The sequence below is a fragment of the Silurus aristotelis genome, assembly GCF_946808225.1.
Source record: "Silurus aristotelis genome assembly, chromosome: 17".
In the NCBI taxonomy this organism is placed as follows: domain Eukaryota; kingdom Metazoa; phylum Chordata; class Actinopteri; order Siluriformes; family Siluridae; genus Silurus; species Silurus aristotelis.
In genome coordinates, this window is record NC_139590.1 from 1,596,000 (window position 1) to 1,613,499 (window position 17,500).

At 40.8% G+C, this 17,500-nt stretch overlaps 1 protein-coding gene across 4 annotated transcripts in view; it reads left to right on the forward strand.

Moving 5' to 3' along the window:
• The window catches only part of ppfia3 (PTPRF interacting protein alpha 3), a 58,906-nt gene that overhangs the window by 76 nt on the left and 41,330 nt on the right, over window positions 1-17,500 (forward strand). For 2 of the 4 annotated variants that reach the window (XM_083566832.1, XM_083566835.1), the window contains exons 1-2: window positions 1-190; window positions 9,611-10,445. The exon at window positions 1-190 is cut by the window's left edge and continues 76 nt beyond it. In XM_083566832.1, coding sequence (XP_083422958.1) covers window positions 10,140-10,445 — 306 coding nt within the window. In that variant the 5' untranslated portion in view covers window positions 1-190; window positions 9,611-10,139. Of the gene's footprint in view, window positions 191-254; window positions 694-9,610; window positions 10,446-17,500 lie in introns of those variants that run through there. The other 2 variants (XM_083566833.1, XM_083566834.1) reach the window with 2 other exon arrangements.

Below are 17,500 nucleotides of genomic sequence, written 5' to 3' on the forward strand. Positions count from 1 at the left end.
GAGTGAGAGAGAGAGAGAGAGAGAGAGAGAGAGAGAGAGAGAGAGAGAGAGGCTGGGATTGTCTGTAGTCGGTGTGTCCTTACATATGTACGGGTTGAAGAAGCTTAGAAATTGGAATCAGGTGAACATCTACCTTCTCGGATGGATTTGAGAGCGGATGCGACTTGAAGGAGCGTCGGCGATGACAGGGGTGAGAACCGGTGCTTGATCGCGTGTGCGCGCGCGCGCGCAAGCGAACGCGACCGCGCATCCGTGCCTTTATTATTTTGTGTGTGTGTGTGTGTGTGTGTGTGTGCGTGCGTTAATATCAGCCAGCTGTGAGAAGGGTGAGGAGGAGGAGGAGGAGGAGGAGGAAGGGGGAGGCGGAAGGATGCTGAAGGGAAATAACGGGGAGGATGGAGTGATGCAATGGCTGCGACGTCGTCGGTAAAGGAAAAAAATATATACAATCAATCCATCCTTTTTTAAGTGCAAAGTGTCTTCATCATCATCATCATCATCATCATCATCATCTTCCTTTTTCCTCATCTTGCTCGTTTTCTTCTTCACACCGTGAGCGTGTAATGGTGATGCTGATGCTGATGGTGAGGGTGAGGGTGATGGTGGATGAGGCGCCACAGCGGCATCAACACTCAGCCCGGGAGAAGGATTCCTGGTTGGGCATCGCGTGCGCGGTTCGCGATCGAGTAATCGGTGATTTTTCTTTAATTGATTGATTGATTGGTTATTAATTGATCGATTTGTCTTCCCCCCTGCTCGCCGTGTTGGGGCTGAAAGATGGGATCTTTTGTAAATTGTCTTCACATTTCTGCATGCGTTTTCAGATCCCCCTCCCTCCCTCCCTGTCTGTCTGTCTGTCTGTCTTGTCCGTCCGTCCGTCCGTCCGATCGTCTGTCTGTCCGCCCGCGCGCGCGCGCGCTTGCATTTGCCTGTCCGCCCGTCTGTCTACGCACGCACTCGCGCGGGCGCGCTCCCGCAGCTTCGCGTCTTTCCTTCTTCGCCTCCATTACGAACCCGATGGCTTCTGTACACGCGCGCGGCGGATGCGCGCACACGAATTCCGACCACATAATAGTTAATAATACATATTTTAAATATCATTCTGATTTAAGACCAGGACATGTGTGTGTGTGTGTGTGTGTGTGTGTGTGTGTGTGTGTGTGTGTGTGTGTGTGTGTGTGTGTGTGTTCTTGTTTGATGTGGAGTGAACGCGCGAGGACCAAAATAGATATAGATTCGCGTGCTCGGTGATGACCGAGGCCTGCTTTCAGATCAGGAGAAGACGAGAAGATTAAAAATCCTCAACCTTCTCACTCAGCTGTGTGTGTGAGCTTTATATTTCATAGAAAATGCTGTCTGAATAATGCTCACACACACACACACACACACACACACACACACACACACACACACACGTCCTGGTTCACACATTGCTCACATGCATCTGCTATACTTTTACATTTCTCAGATATCTCATTGATCTCATGATGCTGATGATTCCTGGTATGAATGTTAGTTTTCCACACCCTGATTCCTACATGATCCACGTACATCATTCCCTATCTAAATCACACCCTGCACACGATCCTTCGATGGTCACGTGATTCTGTGCATAGCATGTGCCGTGTCCCCCCCCCCCCCAATAATTCTTCTTATTTTAATATCATTTCTTCACATGGATTTTTTTCTGCCTCGTTCGTTTGATTTGTTATTTATTTCTCGATTTCTCTCATTGTTTATTTTCACATAAATTTTATTGCACAAATACAATTTCAACCCATTTTAGGGTTCATGATTCTTTGATTGGTCACACGTGTTTACTACGATTATTACGGTACGGTTTGAAGGCGTAACACAACGAAACGCTTTTATCACAACATCATGCTGGACCACAGATGGTCAGATGGTGAAGTTCAGCTCATCAAAACCACTACAACTGAAATCAGTGCTGTTTATTGCATGTGTTTATTATTAGTGTTTGTATGCAACAATCATTTACATCAGAATATTGGAAATTTTTAATCTGCAAATTTGTAGTATTAATTTACTAACAGCGTAATATGCATGCACATGTCTCTCTGGTGTTTGTGGAAGGAGTCTCCAGTGTGAAATTAGGGGTGGAGCATGTAGTGTAGGTTCAAAAGTAGTCTTGGGATATGGAGATAAATATATATATACACATCTGGTCATTATTAGGTCTAAGAATAAGTATAAATACAATCTTTGATGAACAACACAAAAATCCAAAAATCAGGCCGAAATGGAGAAATATATGTGTGCAAAACTAAATGCACCCTCTGACTCCATAGCTTGTAGAACCACCAGCAGTAACCAGGAGTAATGATGTTCTGTATGAATTTTTTCAGTGTCTCATTTACTTAAGTAGGATTTTTTTTTTAGTATTTATGTTTTTGATCTGTTTGTGCACAGCTCTCTTAACATCCTGTCGCAGTATTTCAGTCAGGTTGAGAACCGGTCCATGGCGGCACCAGAGATGTTCATAAACGTAACTTATCTTCAGAATCCTGAACATCGAATATGTGAATAAAAATCAATAAATAATAAATAAAATACACAATATTTGTGAAAATCCCAATTCAGTCTGAAAATTTCCTGCTTATCAAAATGAACAAATTAAATATAAAACTTTTTTTTTTTTTTTTTTTTTTTTTTTTTTTTTTTTTACACGTGATTCCTCACGTAAATTGTTTTCTCACCCGTTTTTTTTTTTTTTTTTTTTTTTTGTACTTAAACATGATTTTTTTTTTTTTACAGGATTTATGATTTTTTAAGTTTCTCACATGAATTTATTTCTTTTTTATTCTTCATGATTCGAACACACGTTTCATTTCTCAACATTCTCGTCTTCTCATACGATTCCTTCACGTGAATCATTTCAGACATGGATTTTCATGTGATTCATGATGTTTGATTAATCATTAGTTTTGTTATTTTATTTCCTTTTGTTACACAACATTACTCACACAAATCATTTTTCGAACGATGCACCAATCGAAACCCGATTTCTCACGTTTTCTTCAACACGTGGAACCTCGGTTTACACGATTCGTTGCTCAAAAACGTGCTCGCAAAACCAATTAACTCGTATATCGATCCGATTTTTCACGTGAGAAATTATGTAAATTCAGACACACAAAATCATTCATATAAAAATAAAAGTACAGAATACAGTAATTCAGTATAATAATACAATTAAAGGTGATGTTATTGTATTACTGTATACTGTAACAATAAAAATCTTAAATTAAAACAAATACACCTGAGGTTTACTGCACCTTTGAGAAGAAGGCTGGTATGAGGAAGATGAGGAGGAGAAGGAGTTATTGCTTGGAAGGAGAATCCTATGATGTCAGAAAGGTTTTTCTCCGTATGACTGGATTCACTTAATTTACGATTTTATGATTTTTTAATTCATTTGAATTTTTTTGAGTCACTCGAATCTCTTTCTTTTCTCTCGCTTTTAATCACGAATCTTCTTCTTCTTCTTCTGAGTGCCTTTTATTTCAGGGTTCTTCTTCATGGAGACAGTGCTTCACTATTACAGCGATCACCACACGTATTAACAACTAAACAATACGTAAAACACACACGTGGTGACAGTTAGAATGCAGTACAGTAGTATTGTAATGGAACTCTACTGCGGTTGCTAAGGATACGGGAGATACACAAACACCTACACAAACACTGTACTGCGCTTTCCATCGAAAACACGTTCTCGTTCGATGCTCGTAAACCGGATCGTCGCTCGCAATCCGACTCAAATTCCAACACATTTTTTTGCTCGTTTTACAAAACACTCGTGAACCACTTACCTCACAAACCTACTGGTTTGACTGTACTTTATTTCTTACACAAGTTTCACCCATGATTTCTCACACGATTCATTTCACATCGAAACATTTTTCATATTAATGACTCTTTGAATGAGTTTTTTCTCGATTCATTTCTCAGGATTTCTCTTTGGCAGTATATCATTTCTCATCTTTCATTATAATAGTTATTCTTTTTTTCACTTTTCCACACGTGAACCCTTCATCACTACATTATTCTGTTTTAACGTGATTTCATACAGACTTCGTCGTTTCTCATGTGCGGTTTTTCAATGTATATATACAGTATCTGACAAAAGTAAGTGCACCCCCGACATTTCAGCAACCATTGTAGTAGATATTCTCAAAAAACTAAACTATAGAAATTAAACTGGGATTTATTTTAGAGTATCAGTGTGCAGTTTGTACAGCAGTACTGATTTACTGTCCTCTAAAAATAACAACAAACAGACATTATTGTCTAAATAACTGCCAACAAAAGTAAATTCACCCTTAAGGAACATGTCAAAACTGTCTCCAAAGTGTGAATATTGTCTGTGATCACCATCGTTCTCCAGCACTGCTTTAATTCTCCTGGGTATGGAATTCTCCAGAGCTGCACAGGTTGTTGTTGGGATCCTCTTCCACTCCTCCATAATGACATCACGGAGCTGCTTGGAGACACATGGAGCTTTTTCAACTTCTGCCTGAGGATTCATACTTGGACATACTCTTCACCTTCAGCTTCCTCAGCAAGGCAGTGGTCATCTTGGTGGTGTGTTTGTGTTATTATGTTGTAAAACTGCGGTTCGGCCCAGTTTTTGAACGGATGGCATCATGTTCTGCTTCAGAATGTTACAGTACATGTTGGAATCCATGTTTCCCTCAATGAACCGCAGCTCCACAGTACCAGCAGCACTCATGCAGCCCCAGACCATGATGCAGCCACCACCATGCTTCACTGTTTGCAAGAGACAATTTTCTTAGTTCTGCTCACCAGGGTGTCACCACACATTCTGGACACCATCTGAGCCAAACAGGTTTATCTTATTCTCATCAGACCACAGGACATGGTTACAATAATTCATGCTCTTGGGCAGGTTGTTCTTCAACAAACTGTTTGAGGGTTTTCTTGTGAGCAGCTTCAGAAGAGGCTCCTTCAGGGACGACGGCCTGCAAACTGACTCGTTGCGGTGTGGGGCGTACCGCCTGAGCACTGAGGAGCAGACCTTCTACTTCTGCAACCTCTAAAGCAACGCTGCTGTTTTTTAAAGCAGCTTCTGCACCTGACGCACAGCACGAGGACTCGACTTCTTTGATGGACCCTTGTGAGGTCTGTTCCGAGTGGAACTCGTCTTGGAAAACCTCTGTATGACCCTGAACACTGTACTGTAACTCAGTTTCAGGGTGAGAGATAAAACTATAACACTCATTAACTGGCCATGTAGTGTCTGTGGTTTTTCCCCAAGATTAAAAATGGAGCATTTTCTGGTCACCGACTTTATACTTCTGACCAAATTGCAGCAGAAATGCGGAACAATAGAAGATTGAATGCTTTTGAGTTCAAACATCAGGATTTGGGTTCTGAATGCACAGTATTATGATGGGTTTGGTGTTCAGGTTGTGACTTTACACCCTGACTACTAGCGTATGGTTTGTCATTGTGTGAAGATGTGAAGAATTGGATAAAGGTTGTAGCTTTAATACTCATTGCCCGTTGATGTGATAATTAATAGTTGGTGGTTCTTCTCAGCTCGAGTGAGGCAGAGTTTGGGTTTTTTAATTTTTGCTAAAAGATGAAAAAGTCTTGGAAAACCTCTGTATGACCCTGAACACTGTACTGTAACTCAGTTTCAGGGTGATACTGATCTTCTTATCGCCTCGGCATCTTTGTGGAGAGCAACAATTCTAACTCTCAGATCCTCAGAGACTCTTTACCATGAGGTGCATGTAGAACATCCAGTGGTCAGTGTGAGAGAATTGAACTCAAAGCACCAAATTGTAACTGCTCTAATAGAAGATACACAAATGTATATGGTTCTGACAAGCAGATAAAAACATGAACATGATGAATAGAACATGTGACTTTACACGTTTACACCACGTACAGCTGTTATCACTGAGGGTGTACTCACTTTTGTTGCAGTTATTTAGACAATAATGTCTGTATGTTGTTATTAGAGGACAGTAAATCAGTACTGCTACACAAACTGCACACTGATACTCTAAAATATATCCAAGTTTTATTTCTATAGTTTTGTCCATTGAGAAGATAAAATGGTTGCTGAAATGTGACGGGTGCATTTACTTGTGTGAGATTCTGTAAATATTTGCATGCTTATAACATGTCATTCCTCAGATGAAGAATTACATGATTCTTCTGTAGATGTTTAGTCATGTAACATGTTTACTTTGAAACAAACAAATTTATAGCCTCAACGTTGCAGAATCGATTATTCAGATATTTCTGTGTACATGAGCAATTTTTCAAAAGACCAGTGAAGTCTGAGAGAGTTCTACAACACAAACACAGATTAACGTGATGAAGTTATGGAACCGGATGTATAGAGATGTTTTGGGACAATTGATGTGTTGATTCCGATGCTAATTCGTTGCCTATTTCTGCATTTTTTTTATTCCTGTAAGAGATTTGTGGTTGTGTGTCACTCTTGATGTTAGGGTTGATGTTAGCTAGCATTAGCATGAAGCTGTGAAAGATGATCGTTATTTTCATTAGATTCTTCTACTGCAACATGTGATTTTTACATGATTCATTAATACACATTATTCTTTTATTCTTATGTAAATCTCTGCATGATTCGTTCCATTTTTCACATATGATTTCTCACGATTTTTTTTATTTTCACATGATTTCTTAGATTGTTTATGATTTAACATTTCTTTTTTGCACAATTCCTCACATAAATCATTTGTCACACAATTTACTCATTTTTCACATATGGTTTCTTGCATACATTGATATTATATTTTTACATACATTTTTTCTTCACAGTTTTATTTATAACATTTTACATTCATTTTTCTAATAAAATCAGATGCGTTTAATTTTTTTTTAATTTTACACAAAATGTATCACTATTCATTTTTCACCCTTGTTTTTCCCTCTTTATTTCAATACGTGAAATCTCACATGATTGTTTTGAGTACAGATGAGTTCGATTCAATCTATACATTTTATTCACACATGATTTCTCACATGACTGATTCATTTTTTCTATACAATTTTTTTTTAATTTTCAGGTGATTTCTCACATGGTTCATTATTTAACATGATTCTTTTATAAAAAAAATTTAATTGCTTAATTCCAGAGCTGGTTTCTAAAACATAAAATGAGTTGTGTTTTTCCGACCTCCGACAAGAAATCCAGAATTTGGAGATTTTCAGTCTGGAATTTCTGCTGTGAAATTCAGGTCAACATGGCTGCTTTCAAACATTAACATTAAATAAAGTGAGGTCTTTACTTTTAAAATAAACTTTATATATATATATATATATATATATATATATATATATATATATATATATATATATATAAAGAATGAGATAAAACTATAACACTCATGAACTGGCCATGTAGTGTCTGTGGTTTTTCCCCAAGATTCAAAATAGAGCATTTTCTGGTCACCGACTTTATACTTCTGACCAAATTGCAGCAGAAATGCGGAACAAGCTCGAGTGAGGCAGAGTTTGTGTTTTTTAATTTTTGCTAAAAGATGAAAAAGTCTCATTGGCTGATTTTAATGCAAGCATTTAGTTTTAACATCTACAGTAGATTTTATAAAGTCAACACAGCCTTTTTTTTTCCTGATGTAAAAAAATGAACAAAACGCTTTTAAGAAAAAAATTTGGGGAAAAATATTGATTCTATAAATATATAAATCGCATTTTCTCTAAACAAACCTCTCACTTTCTTTTATACCTGGTCATGTGACACTTCTGAGATTCCCTACAGTTGCATTCTCATTGAGCCCATGTTTGAAATGTGATGTTGGTGATCACATTAGGGTTAGGGTTATTGGTTAGGTAAGTGATTATTATTCAAATTTAAAAAAGATTGTGAAGACCAATCTCAACAACGAATGGAAAAAAACAGGTGCCGCGAGGAGAACCGTTGCCGATAACCAGGACGTTTCTATTTGAGATCAATGAAATTGAGGATGCTGAAAGACCTACAGCAACCTTGATGAAGCTTCAGAAATATCTGGACAATCCTATTATATATCCTAGTATAGGGTAATTGGCTGGGGCACATATAGAAGCTATTTATTTTGCCCAAACAAATATAGTATGAATAAATGTTTTGCTTAAATGTACATAAAATCCACCAAATCCATGTTGAAATATTTTAGAAGGCTTGGTGCAAAGAACAAACATTTAACTCATTTTATTCATACAAGTTGTATTACTTGTATATAGTTGAGGATTAGGGTGCCCAACAGTGGCAGCTTAGTAGTGGTGGGATTTGAACTCATGACCTTCTAATCAGAAGGCCAACATCTTAACCACTGTGCTCCCACTTCCCCTAGACCAATTATGACCTGAAGAGGGGTTTTTCAAAGTAAAGCATGGTGGTGGAAGCATTGTTCTAAGTTTTGCATAGCTACGACTGGAGCTTTGGTCAAGATACAGAAACTCAAATACAAGAGCCAAACACTAGCACAAAACCTTTTTATAGTCGGGTGAATATGAAGAAAATATTTCCACCCAGCACCATAACATCCCAAAAAATGGGAGAGGTGAGACCTTAGTGGTTATGGCAGTGGACTTTGGCTTTGAAGATCAAATGGATGGATTCAAATGGATTCACTCATCTGCATATTCCATAAATGTAAATTTAGCACAAAAAACCCCCAACAATATTAGACCACATTTTCTGTAACAGCCCACTTAGTTACAGATATGGCATTTGGCAGATTTATCCAGAGTGATTTATTTATTATTTACCTGAAGGACATACACCCTCATGGTGTAGCATGGTGGTGGCAGAATTGTTCTACAGCTCTGCATGTCTGGGTTTAGAGCGTTAGTCAAAATCCAGGAAATCATCGAAAGTGCCAAAAACTGGCACAAAACCTGCGAGTTTCTTTTTATAGTCAGGCGAAGATGTAGGAACATTTCCACCTGGAACCTGGAACACAACACACAAATATAACATTCCAACAGTATTAGATGAGATTTTTTTGTCAAAGCCCACTCCGTTACAGATATGGCATTTGGCAGAGCAATTTACAATTATCTCATTTATACAAATGTTCAGTCAAGGGTTCAGGGCCTTGCTCAAGGGCCCAATAGTTTCTGCTTAGTGATGCTGGGATTTAAACTCAAAACCTTTTAATCAGGAGTCCAAGATTTAAACACTGAGCTCCGACTTCATAGTAATTTTGGAAATTCTGTGGAAGATGATTGCGCACAGGAGATCTTTAAAGAAAGCTGATGGATCCTGGCTATTTCTACTAAATAGCTAAATCAGTACATGCTACAATGGTGGACTTTTTTTTTTGGTTGCTACGTCACAGCGCTAACTCTAGCAAGAAACTCTTAAACAAGCGATTTGTTTATTGTTAATATTGTAGAAACAAACAAACAAAAAAAACTCTGTTTATGTACAGAATTTGCATTAATGTGAGATATGTGAAGCCATGCCCTTTTCAATCTGACTGGCCGACAAAGACCACACCCATTTAAAAAACAAACAAACAAAGATAACATTGTTTTGGTTAATTTGCTAATCTCTACGCTTTTTTCCTCCTCTCCACAGCCGTCTTGTAGCTGATCATCCCTAGAGGATTTGACAGCCCTGGTTTATGCCCCGACCACCTCCTAACCCCTCCCCCAACAACCCGACCGTGTGTTCCTCCCAGGTTCTCCTTCTGGTTTCTGTGGACCACGCTCGCTTTCTCCACCCCGGAATTCACCTAAACATCGGGAGCTAAACCCTACAAAGAACAATAAATCAGAAAAGACAAAGAAAAATTACATATAAAAGAATGGATGATTTGAAGAAAATGAGAGGACGCAAAATAAGGGTCCATATTTAGAGGAGGAGAAGAAAAGACTGAAGGAGGACATTTTGGCTGGAGAAAGAGTGGATGTTTGTCGATGAAGAAATTGTTCCTATTTATGTAAAGCATCCTCTTTTTTTCCACGAGTAAACGGCTCTATACTTAACAAGACACACACACACACACACACACACACACACACACACACACACACACACACACACACACACACACACACACACACACTCTATCACCTAACCTACTCCCACACTTCCCGGCCTCAGGATGATGTGTGAGGTGATGCCGACTATATCGGAGGACGGCCGTGGTGGAGGAGGAGGCGGGCCGTCCTCACCTGCCGGGGGTGGGAGTGGCATGGGAGGGGGCATGGGGGGCATCGGGGGCAACTACGAGGGTGGCAGCACGGGCAACCTGGAGTCTCTGATGGTGAACATGCTGACGGAGCGAGAGCGTCTGCTGGAGAGCCTGAGAGAGACGCAGGAGAGCCTGGGGACGGCACAACTCCGCCTCCGCGAACTGGGACACGAGAAAGACTCACTCCAGAGACAGCTGTCTATCGCACTGCCTCAGGTACGCCAGCAACCGTGTAGGGTGTGTGTGTGTGTGTGTGTGTGTGTGTGTGTGTGTGTGTGTGTGTGTGTGTGTGTGTGTTTTCAGAATTCTTCCTTCTTGTTTTTGAGTCTCTCCTGAACCAACGCTCTGATGTGTTTTTTCCCTGGTGCAGTTTTGAGATAAAAAAAAAAAGAATGAATGTTTTAAGTAAAAAAAAGAAATGCTGGAATTTAGATATCTTCTTCTTCTTCTTCTTCTTCTTCTTTCGGCTGCTCCTATTAAGGGGGGCCACAGCGGATCATCCATCTCCATACCCCCCTGTCCTCTACATCTGCCTCTTTCACACCAAATACCTGCATGTCTTCCCTCACCACATCCATAAACCTCTTCCTTGGTCTTCCTCTTTTCCTTCTTCCAGGCAGCTCCATCCTCAGCATTCTCCTACTGATATACCCCATGTTCCTCCTCTACACATGTCCAAACCATCTCAATCACACCTCCCTCACCTTGTCTCTAAAACATCCTACATGCACTGTCCCACTAATAAACTCATTTCTAATCCTGTCCATCGTCGTCACTCCCAATAAACATCTCAACATCTTCAGCTCTGCTACCTCCAGCTCCTCCTGTCTTTTACTCAATGCCACTGTCTCTAATCCATACAACATCTCAGGTCTCACCACAGTCCTATAAACTTTCCCTTTTACTCTCACAGATACTCTTCTATCACAAATCACTCCTGCTATCACTCTTCCCCACCCACTCCACCCTGCCTGCACTCTTTTCTTCACTTCTCTAACACACTCTCCATTACTTTGCACTGTTGACCCCAGGTACCTGAACTCCTCCACCTTTTCCACCTCTTCTCCCTGCAACCGCACCACTCCACTCCCCTCACTCTCATTCACACACGTACTCTGTCTTACTCCTACTGACTTTCATTCCCCTTCTCTCCAGCATGTACCTCCACCTCTCCAGGCTCTTCTCCACCTGCTCACTACTCTCACCACAAATCACAATATCATCCACAAACATCATAGTCCAGGGAGACTCCTGTCTGACCTCGTCCTTCAACCTGTCCATCACCACTGCAAACAGGAACGGGCTTAGAGCCTATCCTTGATGCAGTCAAACCTCCACCTTAAACCAGTCTGTCGTTCCTACTGCACACTTCACTGCTGTCACACTGTCCTCATACATGTCCCGCACCACCCTCACATACTTCTCTGACACACCAGACTTCCTCATACAATACCACAACTCCTCTCTCCACCCTGTCGTACGCTTTCTCTAAATCCACAAACACACAATGCAGCTCCTTCTGACCTTCTCTATACTTCTCCATCAACATTCTCAAAGCAAATAATGCATCTGTGGTGCTCTTCCTCAGCATGAAACCATACTGTTGCTCACAGATGGTCAACTCTTCTCTCAGCCTGGCTTCCACTACTCTTTTCCATAACTTCATGGTCTGACTGATCAACTTAATTCCCCTGTAGTTAATGCAGGTCTGCACATCTCCCTTATTCTTAAAGATCAGTACCAGCACACTCCTCCATTCCTCAGGCATCCTCTCACCTTCCAAAATCTTGTTGTACAATCTGGGTAAAAACTCCACTGCATCTCTCCTAAACATCTCCACGCTTCTACCGGTATGTCGTCTGGTCCAACCGACTTTCCACTCTTCATCCTCTTAATCGCTCTCACTTCCACCTTACTAATCCTATCTACATCCTGCTTCACCAACTCCACATCATCCAACCTTCTCTCTCTATCATTTTCCTCATTCATCAGCTGCTCAAAATACTCCCTTCATCTTCTCAGCACACTTTCCTCACTAGTCAACACATTTCCATCTCCATCCTTTATTGCTCTAACTTGCAGTACATCCTTCCCAGCTCGGTCCCTCTGCCTGGCCAATCGCTACAAATCCTTTTCTCCTTCCTCAGTGTCCAACCTCTCCTACAGCTCCTCATATGCCTTTTCCTTGGCTTTCACCACATCCCTCTTCACCTGCTGCCGCATCTCCTTGTTCTCCTGCCTACTTTTCTCATCACTCTGTCGATCCCAATTCTGTTTCTCCAACCTCTTTCTCCTTCTGCTCTCCTGCACTTCCTCATTCCACCTCCATGTCTCTTTGTCTTCCTTTCTATTTCCAGATGTCACACCAAGTACCTTTCTAGCTGTCTCCCTTATCACTTCTGCAGTAGTTGCCCAATCACCCAACACCTCTTCACCACCACCGAGCCCCTGTCTGACCTCTTCCCTGAACCTCACACTACAGTCTTCCTCCTTCAGTTTCCACCATCTTATTCTTCTTTCAGTCCTCACTCTCCTCCTCTTCTTCTTCGCCTCCAAAACCATCCTACAGACCACCATCCGATGCTGTCTAGCTACACTGTCCCCTGCCAACACCTTACAGTCTCCAATCTCTTTCAGGTTGCATTTCCTACATAGAACATAGTCCACCTGTGTGCACTTTCCTTCTTCTTAAAATAAATGTTCATTTCCATCTTTTTAGCAAAATCTACCACCATCTTCCCTTCCACATTCCTCTTTTTAAAGCCGTACCTACCATCACCTTCTCTTTACCTCTGTTCCCTTCACCTACATGCCCATTAAAGTCTGCCCCAATCACCAATCGTTCATTCCTTGGTTCACCATCTACCACTTCATCTAATTCACTCCAGAATTTTTCCTTCTCCTCCATCTTACAGGTGACTTGTGGAGCATAAGCACTGATGACATTTATCATCATCCTCCATTTATCATCATCCATTTATCATCACCTCTTTAACTTCCAGTTTCATGTTCATCACCCTATCAGAAACTCTCTTCACCTCCACTACACTCTTACTGTACTCTTCCTTCAGAATCACCTCTACACCATTTCTCTTTCCATCCACACCATGATAGAACAGTTTAAACACCTCCAATGTTCCTGCTCTTACTCACTTTCCACTTGGTCTCCTGAACACACAACATATCTACCTTTCTCCTCTCCATCATATCAGCTCCCTCTCTCCCTTTACCCATCCTATTACCAACATTTAAAGTACCAACCTGAACCTCCACTCTTCTCCACTTCTCATTTCTCTGCTGTCTCTGTAGACGTCTTCCTCCTCTCCTTCTCCTCCTTCAGCCAACAGTAGCCCAATTTACACTGGTACCCTGTTGGCTAACGATACCTGTGACGGTCGTTAGTAACCCGGGCCTCGACCGATCCGGAATTAAATTCTGATTCGTGATCCGCATATTTGATTTGACACATGTTTTTTAATGTCCTTCAAAACACAAACCTCCACATTTATATGTCTTGGGACCGGCACTAAGAGTGACCTGGATTGTGCAACACTAATGGCTGGGTTGCTGGAACATGAAGGGAAGAAAAAGAAGGAAGGAAGAGAATTAATGAAAGGGAAAATTGGGACAAAATGAATGAAAGAGTGAGAAAAAAATAAAGAAAGAAAGAAAGAAAGAATAAAAGAAATAAAGAAAGAAATAAAGAAAGAGTTGTAAGGATGAAAGAAAATGAATGAAAGAAAGAAAATAAAAGGATGGATGACAGGAAAGAAGGAAGGAAAATATTAAATCAAAAAGTTATAGGAAGGAAACAATAAGGAAAGTATTGAAAGAGACAGACAGACAGACAGACAGACAGACAGACAGACAGACAGACAGACAGACAGACAGAAAGACAGACTTTGTAAAGCCAGTGTGGTCTGTAGCCTCCTGTCCCCAGTCTTTTCGTGTTCATCTCAGTCCTTGTGCTGAATCAGAATGTATTTATCATCACTTACATGTACAACAGAAACACACTGTAGTTCATCTTCCCACCCCTATGCATCCACACCTTCCACAAACTCATACCAAAAAGCACAAACTGCACAATTATATAGAAGGTCCCTGTAGATGATTTCCTTCAGCACCTGAACGTGTTCCAGCCTGACAATGCTTCTGTGCACAAACTCCATGACCACATAATAGGAAGAACCTGAACCTAAACTGGAGCCTCCTTAGCATCCAAACCTGAGTATCTCGCTGATGAATGATAAACTTACACTAATATCCAGAGCCACGCCTTGGAGTCTGGTGGAAAGAGGGAAAGAGATGTTATTATTACAGGATAAGGAGAATCATTCTGGAGTGAGATGTTCTACAGGGACGTGCTGTATGGATGTGATTGTCATGGGGGAATACACTTTTGGTCATAGTGTTCTCTGAGGTGCGTTAGATGAGGTGTGTATGTACAGTGCTTTCGTTTCTGAAACCTGTGGAAATCTGTTTTTCGGAAAACGCAAAGGCAAGCCGGATTAAATGATGATGTAGTGAGAGGCTGAGCAATGACTAAACATCTTCTCAGTATAGAGAAAGGGGGAGGAAGGGAAGGAGACAGAGAGAGAGAGGGAGGGAAGGAGAAAGGGAGTAGGATGATGACCTGCTTTGGCTCGCACTCGTCTGCTCGGCTACATTGCCCTGATTTCTGAACCGAACAACGTTGGTTTGTTTTGTGTTTTTCGTTTTTCTCCTGATGGTTTTCAATGTCTAACCAACACATGTCCCAGATCTCACCAGTCTCATCCCCATGAGAAAAGAAAGAAATGGGACAGAAGAGAAGAGAAGAGAAGAGAAGAGAAGAGAAGAGAGAGAGAGATTTCCTCCCAACACACATTATATTAATTCTGAGCAAATCACATGCAGTATACAGGAGAGAGAAACTTGATCTACTCAGACAATAGTTACAGAAAGAAAGAAAAAAGGATGGGATCAAATTAAAGGAGGAAAGAAGGAGGGAAAGGAATAGAAGAGGAAAGAAGGAAAAGGTGTGTAATGTAGGGATAAAATGTGAGGAAGGAAAAGAAGGAATCAATAAAGGAATGAATAAAGGAAGAAAGAGAAACATGAAAGGAATAAAGAAAGAAATTAAGAAATGAATGATGGAAGGAATGAAGAAATAAATGAAGAAGAGAATAAAAGAGGGAATTAATCAGTGAATGAACAAACAAACAAATGGATGGATGGAGAGATTAGTATAAGATATAAAGAAGCATTTGAAAAGTAATAACATTTTTCTTTCTCCATTTCATGTGTGAACATCTCTTATCCTGGTTCTCCTCCTGGTTCCTCACCTTGAGCCTCCTCCTGGTTTAATTCTTCTTCTGATCCTTCTCCTAGTCCTCATCCTAATTCTTTACCCGTTTTTCTCCCTGATTAAATTCTCTTCTTATTTCTTCTATTTTTCATCCTAATTCTGCTTCTGGTTCTTCATCTGGTTCTTTTCCTGATTCAGTTCTTCTCCTAGTTCTCCTCCTAATTTTCCTCCTGATTCTTATACTTATTCTCTAGTAAATCTTCTTCTGGTTCTACTATTGATTCATCACATGATTCTTTTTATGGTCCTTGTTCGGGTTTTCATCCTGGTTCACCTACATGTTATTTTCCTCTTCATTCTTTGCCTGATTATTTGCCTTTTTCTTCTTCTGGTTTTCATCCCAAATCTCCCTCTGATTCTCCTTAATCTCTTTCTGATCCTCCCACTTTGTCTCTTCGTGAATTTCCTTAGTTTCCCTAGTTCACATTTTTTATGTTTCCCAAGAATCTCCTTCTGGATCTTCTCCTAAATCTCCTTCTGTATCTCCTCATGGTTCTCCTCTTTTTATTCTCCTTCTGAATCTCCTCCTGGTTCTCCTCCTGTATCTCCTCATGGTTCTCCTCTTTATTCTCCTTCTGAATCTCCTCCTGGTTCTCCTCCTGTATCTCCTCATGGTTCTCCTCTTTATTCTCCTTCTGAATCTCCTCATTGTTCTCCTCCTTGTTCTCCAGTTCTGTTTTATTCGAATTTAGTATTGAGATATTTTTCAGTTATAGATTTTCCTTTTCATTTTTAGATCTGCTGTAAATGTTGCCATGCAGATTTCTCCTCCTAAGATGTTCTTTTCATCTAAATCAAATCCTTCCCTGTTATAGCAGATAAAGTAGATCTGGAGAACATCTCAGAGCAGTGAGAACCTCCTCTCATCAGCTTTAAAGATAAACGACAGGAAATTCAGATAGATTTCAGTTTCCTTCACTAAACCCAAAAAACAGTTGAACACAGTTTGTGTTTCAGTTTTAAATAATGTACAACACTTCTTGGTAGTGGACTCAGACTGTGTGTGTGTGTGTGTGTGTGTGTGTGTGTGTGTGTGTGTGTGTGTGTGTGTGTGTGTGTGTGTGTGTGTGTGTGTGTGTGTGTGTGATTTGGTATAATGCAGAGCTGTGCACTTCTTCACTTCCTGTCTGTGGTCAGAGCTGCTGAATGCTGTTAGATTCCATTAGCACTTTACAGCCGAGTAGAATGAAAAGGTAAGAAGGGATGGGAATGTGAACATGTGGAGAACACTGAGATCTGTTTCTGGAAGGCGTGCAGGGGGAGGATCTGGGGGAGATGTGGGGAGGATCTGGGGGAGATGTTTGAAGGTTTTGGGAATGATATTGTTGGAGAAGGTGTTGTAAGATGTGTTAGGGCAGGCGATGGAAGTGTTAGGAAACTTGTTGGAAATGAGGGGAGCTATGTTGAGGTGAATGTTGAGGTAAATGTTGAGGTAGGTGTTGGGAGAAGTTGGAAAGTCTGTTGAGTTTGTAGTGCATTAGGAGTGTGTTAGGAAATTGTTAGAGGGAGCCGGGGGGCGTTGGAGATAATATGGGAGATTGCAGAAAGTCTTGGAGGGGGTGTTTTAGGAAGTTGTTAGCAGTGAGCAGGGGAGTGTTGGGGAGATGTTTGGGAGATGTATAGCGAGGTGTTGTGAAGTTGATGGGAATATAGGGATGTGCTGGAGGTATTGAAGAACATGGGGTAAGCAGGGGAGACATTGGGGACGAGTTTGATGAATTTTTGTCCATCTTTAGAACCTGTTTAAATGTGTAGGACTCGACTTGTCCCGGGCCTGACACAGGCAAGGAATTGTGGGAAATCGGTGCCAGGGAGAACTGGAGCCCGGTCTCAGTGAGGTCCACTTCCACAACACAAATGTGCCATGAGCCCACTGTGATGCCATCTGTGTGTGTGTGTGTGTGTGTGTGTGTGTGTGTGT